Source organism: Ranitomeya variabilis, chromosome 6 (assembly GCF_051348905.1).
Source record: "Ranitomeya variabilis isolate aRanVar5 chromosome 6, aRanVar5.hap1, whole genome shotgun sequence".
NCBI classification, from domain to species: domain Eukaryota; kingdom Metazoa; phylum Chordata; class Amphibia; order Anura; family Dendrobatidae; genus Ranitomeya; species Ranitomeya variabilis.
The window spans coordinates 106,118,601-106,124,922 of NC_135237.1; the positions used below are offsets into that span (position 1 = coordinate 106,118,601).

A 6,322-nucleotide genomic window follows, 5' to 3' on the forward strand; every position below is an offset into this window, starting at 1 on the left:
TATGGCTTGGCAAAATAGTGGAATTGGCAATGTGTTATGTATCTTTAAATGGAATCTGTCAACAGGATTTCACCCCCTGACACCCAAATTATTTATAGTATATATGCACCTAACTCTTTCAAAACACGTTCAGCAATACCTTTACTTGGCCAGTCAGTGCCTCCATTACAGAAAAATCAGAATTTGAATTGATAAAAAATGAAACTATAAATCTGAAACCTTTGTCTCTCCAGCTCTATTTCCCACCCAGCATCACCTCTTCCTGCTTGACTCGTAGTCTATATGCCTTGTGACTTCAGACAAAGTAGCCATCATTCAAGTAAGTGGGGTTGATGTTGGGCAGGAAATAGATCTGGAGTGACAGAAGCTCCAGATCTACTAGATCTAATGGAGGAACAGACTGGCCAGGTAAAGGTAATACTCTACTTTTCTTTGAAAGAGCTATATGCGCATATACATTTTTTGCATTGGGAAGTCCTGCTGACAGATTTCTATTGAGCAGTTTTTTCATAAAATTTTCATGGAAATTGCATGGAAAGGTGATGGGGTCATTCTTGACATTGTGACTTAGGAATATCAATAAAGGATGTATATATACTAAAATATAATCATACTTTCAGGCTATAAGAAATAACTGTAATTACTGCAAAATGAACTTATTTTATTAGCATATTTTGTGAAATGTTTTGTTCTTTTCCTAGGTTAGTACATTAACCCATGAAGTATCTCAGTTGAGCAAAGATATGAAGATTGTCATGAATATTTTAGAAAACCTTCTAGCAGTTCAACGACCTGTTGGATACTATTCAACATATGGCACAGTGCTGGAAGCAATGGGAACTACAATAGGTTCCCCAATGGATCAGATGCAGACTCGAATGACATGGACGACAAGTCAACAGTGCATGCAAACACAGGATGAAACCTTGATCGGAACCCCAACACAACTATGCCAAGGTACAGTTGTATCTGACCTATGGAATTTGGATTCTGCAAGTGTAGGAAGTAGCCCCCAAAGAAATGTCTCAAACATAGACAATACATTAGAAGGCGAATATTATTATACTTCAAGCCTTGGATATTCTCCTTCACATTATCAAGTAATTCAGGCAGAGCATTTGCCATATTTAAAGTGCACCTCTCCTCCTTCGGATACCACATTAACTCCTCTGCAGTCTATATCTGCAACTCTTTCTCCATCTATATGTTCGTCTTCTGACACTTCTCTGCAGCTGGTGCTGCCCAGTAGATCTGAAGAAGGATTCAGCCAAGGAGCAATTAGTTCACTAAGCCTTGAAAACTTGCCAGGTTCTTGGGATGTAGAAGGGACAACTGTAATGTCACCAGGACAGTCTACGGAGGATTACCCAAGTGACGTTGTTACAAGTACGATAGAATATAAAGATGACAAAGCCATAAATGTATAGTGATAACTAATAATCGACATATAACAGAAGCATCAAAGTGGTAACGATTTATGCATGAGACTGCAAAGAAATATTTTGAAAAATGTTTGAGAATTTATTAAAATAAAAATAAGCACAGTAGCTCACCATATGTATCTACGAGTGTGGTGGGTGTGTTTTGTTACTTATGTAAGCTGTGGGTCTATAAGTCAGACTTTTGTTAAAGACCGAAGAACCTAAGGGTCAAAACAGCTGGGAATCATACACAAAGAACACATGACCACAAATGTCATAGGGAGTTATTGTATCACAAAGCAAACGCTCTTTCCTGAGTGCCTGACTGTCATTTGCAAACAATAGCACTGTCAATGCTTGCTTCAGGTAACCATGACTCCTGCTGTCTATTTGTCAGTTCAGAGACGACATAGGGACAATTTTCGCTGCATGTCATCTCCTAGACAATCAACCAAATAGAATTGGTAGATGGTGGTTAGTTGTTGCACGTTATTTGTCATTTTAATGAAACCTCTTAATTTATTTATCAGAAAAAAAATGCTATTTTTATATTCTTGGTATGAAATACGTATTTAAAGTATGTAACCTATTTATAACTAAATGTCTTTTTTGGTAAAAGCTTGCAGTTTTCAAGAGAAATGCACAATTCTTATGCATACTGAATTAATTTATTATTACAAAAAAAATGTACATAGCTAATATATTATCCCGTTTTGCATGTAAGGTGAATGAATGTATCCAACAGATACTTTACTAACTATATATATATAAAACATGCCAAGCTACTCTGAAATATTATAACATAGAGCTAAAAGCGGTTTTATACATTGATAAAATGAAAACTTTAACCATATTTGACCATATTGAAAAATATTTAAAATCTTTGTTTTATTTTTATTTGTGTTTAATCCTTATATTTTTAGGCTTTAGATGGTAATTTGTGGCAAGAATGGGAAAAAAGAAAAGTAAGAGATACTATAATTGTAAGGCTCTGGTTACATTTTTATTTTATTCCCAATAGAAACCTGATGGACCTCATCCATATTTATCCAGAATAAATATCTTAGCTCCATTAGAGATAAAAGCAATGATGCTATTGTGAGCAGAGCCTCAGTGTATAAACATGATTAAACACTACAAGCTTCATTCACCAAAAGATATATACCTTACATCATAAAAACATGATTTTGCTCGCAGCTTAATTATTTCCATAAGTGTCTAGTTTATATTTTAAGTCATCTCTATTTTGGTTGATTTATGGTAGCTTCTAGAAACCTTGTCACCAGGCTGTGTAGTGTCACCTTTTTGCTTTGTTTTGTTTTTTTATTTTGCTTTAACAGGCTGAAGAAAGAAAATAAAATTTTTAACCAAAGATGAAATAAGTTCAGTGTCTGACTTTTATGAAATAAATATATCTCAACATTTTAGCTACTGTATGTATAGCTTTAGTTTTTCATCTCTAAAAAATTAGAGCAAAAATGGATTTTCCCTGCGTCCTGCTCATTTTATTATATTTGTTCAATTGTGTCCCATACTTGCATAGCAATGAATGGAGAGTATTGATGGATGTGCAGCCACTCCTGATGTACTGGATGTCGAGCAACAGCTTCATTTGGAGATTGGTGGACTCATGTGTTGAAGATAGATGAGGAAGGTCGTAGCCACATCCATCAAATATCTGTGATGTAGCCTAAAATATGCCATGAATCTCTCTCATGGGACAATCAATTTAAACTTTCAACTAGAGATGAGTGAACCCAAACTGCAAAGTTTGGGGTTCGTACCAGTGTTGAATTCCGAACTCAAACTTTTCCCGGAAGTCCATTTTAGTTTTCAGAGTTCGGATGGAGAGAGGGAGAGATCCTGTGGGGGGTACACTTCTTCCTTTGGCAGCCTCCTAGCCCTTACTACAACAAATCTATAGCACCAAAGTTTAGGTCCAATTTACTTCTATGGGTTTCTGTTCGGGGTTTGGGTTCAAGTTCGGGTAGAGTTCTAGTACCCAAACCAAACTTTGGACTAAAGTTCAGTTGAACCTGACGAACCCGAATATCCACATGTCCGCTCATCTCTACTCCCAAATAACACAGGTCTGGCAAAAATTAAGAGACCATTGGAAAATGTTCAGTTTGTCAGATTTTTCTCTTTATAGGTATATTTTTGAGTAAAATGTAAATAGTTATTTTAGTCTATAAACTTCTGACATGTCTCCGAATTTCCAAGCAATAAATTTTGTATTTTTTTCTGACAAAGAAAAATGGTCAAAATTAAAAAAACAGTTCTTTCAGACCTCAAATAATGCAAAGAAAACAAGTTCATAATCAGAAACAACAATACTAATGTTTTAACTCAGGAAGAATTCAGAAATCAATATTTTATGGAATAACCATGATTTTTAATCACACTTTTGATTCGTCTTGGCATGCTTTCCACCAGTCTTTCACACTGCTTCCGGTACAAAAATTTAAGCAGTTCTTTGTTTGATTGCTTGTGACTATCTGTCATCCTCTTGATTACATTCCAGAGGTTTTCAATGAGGTTCAGGTCTGGAGATTGGGCTGCCCATGACAAAATTTTGATGTGGTGGTCTCTTAATTTTTGCCAGAGCTGTATACATAAAAAAACAAAAACATCATTTTTTTTTTAAATAAGAAGCTGGTGCAGCCATTAAAAGAAACTGTCACCGGATATTTGCCACCTAATCTGAGAGCAGCATAATGTAGAAACAGAGACCCTGATTCTAGGGTGACCTGGTCCAATGGACTTCCTTGCTGCGTTGCCTGTCTCTCCTGTCTGCTCCTGCATCCTGCTGCTTGGATTGAGGTGGATGCTCCACCTCACAGGTCCAAGTAGGCGCACTCTGCTCTTCCCTACTGTAAGCAGAGCATATAGCAGCACTATATAAGCGCCTAGCTTTGACTGATGTGAATGACATCACTGTGTCCTTGTGCAGTGCTGTATTATGCTCTGCTCACAGTAGGGCCGAACAGAGCGTACCTACGCCATCCTGTGAGGCTACTGCGCAGGCATGATATCTCAGTTTGCAATGTGGATGATGCATCCACATCAATCAAAGCAGGAGAACACGCTTAGGAGCAGAGAGGAGGGACAGATGCCGCATCAAGGACGCCCATCAAGCCGGGCCACCCTTATTTACAAACAGAGTGGGAGAAAATCAAATGGTGTTTTGGGGGGTATACAGGGGAATCGGGAACTGATAGGCATGTTTGTGGGATGCAGCACAGGAGCAATTAAAGGTGGTGGCATTTGGCTCTAAAACTGGTGACTGGTTCCCTTTAATAAAAAAAAGGGAAGGCTGACAGCACTCACTTGCTGGGGCGCCCGTTCCAAATCCAGGGAACCCTCCAGGACAATCAAAGTTTCAAATAGTAAAGTGACAGCGCTCCATCCAGGTGTAGTAGTTCAAAAAGACAGGTTTATTTTGCCATATTACAGCAACGTTTCGACCACATGGGTCTTTATCAAGTATACAATAGAGTGCACAGGGTAAGCTTTAAATAGTGTAAGCGCCATGCAGAGCACCAATCACCAACAAGCCCCCACCCACCAAACAATTATAACATATCAATACAAAAAACAGACTTCAAACATCTATATATTAAAAATCCCCAACTGCCAATATATCCACTACATATCCATTACAAATAATTGTTAAACTTTCATAATTAACGCATTGTATATAAAGACGTTGATCATTCAGCTTCATGCATCAGGGTCGTCATGGAAACATCCACCAATCCGTGCAGATCCTTGTAGATTATGTAAATATATCCAAGCCAATAGGTTTCACTCCTGAAGAAGCGCCAAATTTCATCCAAGCGCCAATCCATATCTCCAGGACAATGAAGAGCCCCCATTCCTACCAATGAAATAAATCGTAACATCACTTAAAAATCATATATACCTGTGTCATAGCTCGACATCATCCCCCGAGGTCCGTCATCAGTCCCTGGATCATAATAAAAGATAAAGACCCATGTGGTCGAAACGTTGCTGTAATATGGCAAAATAAACCTGTCTTTTTGAACTACTACACGTGGATGGAGCGCTGTCACTTTACTATTTGGTTCCCTTTAATGGCATGAATCTGTTACTGAATCAGGCATGTTTGACTCCAACACTAGAAAAATGCTGATCTTGATGAATTGGAGCCAAAGAGCCTAGTCGTCTTTTCCTATAACTACTACAATCCTGTTCATATATGATGACTAGAGATGAGCGGATCCAGCAAAATTCAAATTCGCCTGTTTGCGCGGATTTTCCTGGAAATTTTGATTTGTAGATAAATTGTTCCCCATGAATTTAATGTCCCTTACTATGCTTTGGAATCTTTCCAGACCACATAATAAATGTAAGATGTATATAAAAAATAGATAATTATGTTCAACTTCCTCCTCACTTCTCCAGCCTCTCTGCTCTTCACGGTCTTCTGTCCAGTCCATCTTTTTATCACCGGTGTCAGTGCTGAATCCTCATTATGAGCAAATGCACCCCTGACGAAGCCACAGGTGTGTGGCGACACGCGTTGGGTGCCTGCTGTCCGCACCTCCATTCCCTCCAGGGTACTCATGCCCCATTGACACTATTTGATTCGGCCTGACTCTGCCTTACAGTGGCACCCTCACTATTTGCCAGTCTTGAGTCTTCATTTTGGGGCTCTTGTGCGTCAAGGTGGTCGGTTGTATGCATGGTGGTTATTCAAATTGGTCAGTATACTCACCTCCTTTTCAGCCGATTGTGCACCATCACATCAGCTGGGTGTGCATTATTTTTACCAACAGGTTTACTGGCTCTGTACCGTATACATCTTTGCCACTTGTGTTTCATTGTGGCATTTATGGCATTCATGTTTTTTCCTTCATAGGGTGCCAGGCAGGATT

At 38.5% G+C, this 6,322-nt stretch overlaps 1 protein-coding gene across 2 annotated transcripts in view; it reads left to right on the top strand.

Annotated features, from left to right (window-relative positions):
- The window catches only part of KCNH8 (potassium voltage-gated channel subfamily H member 8), a 728,911-nt gene extending 725,656 nt beyond the window's left edge, over window positions 1–3,255 (top strand). For both annotated transcript variants that reach the window (XM_077268880.1, XM_077268882.1), the window contains one exon: window positions 702–3,255. In XM_077268880.1, the coding sequence (XP_077124995.1) occupies window positions 702–1,427 (726 nt within the window). In that variant the 3' untranslated portion in view covers window positions 1,428–3,255. The remainder of the gene's footprint in view (window positions 1–701) is intronic.
- The last annotated feature ends 3,067 nt before the right edge of the window (window positions 3,256–6,322 follow it).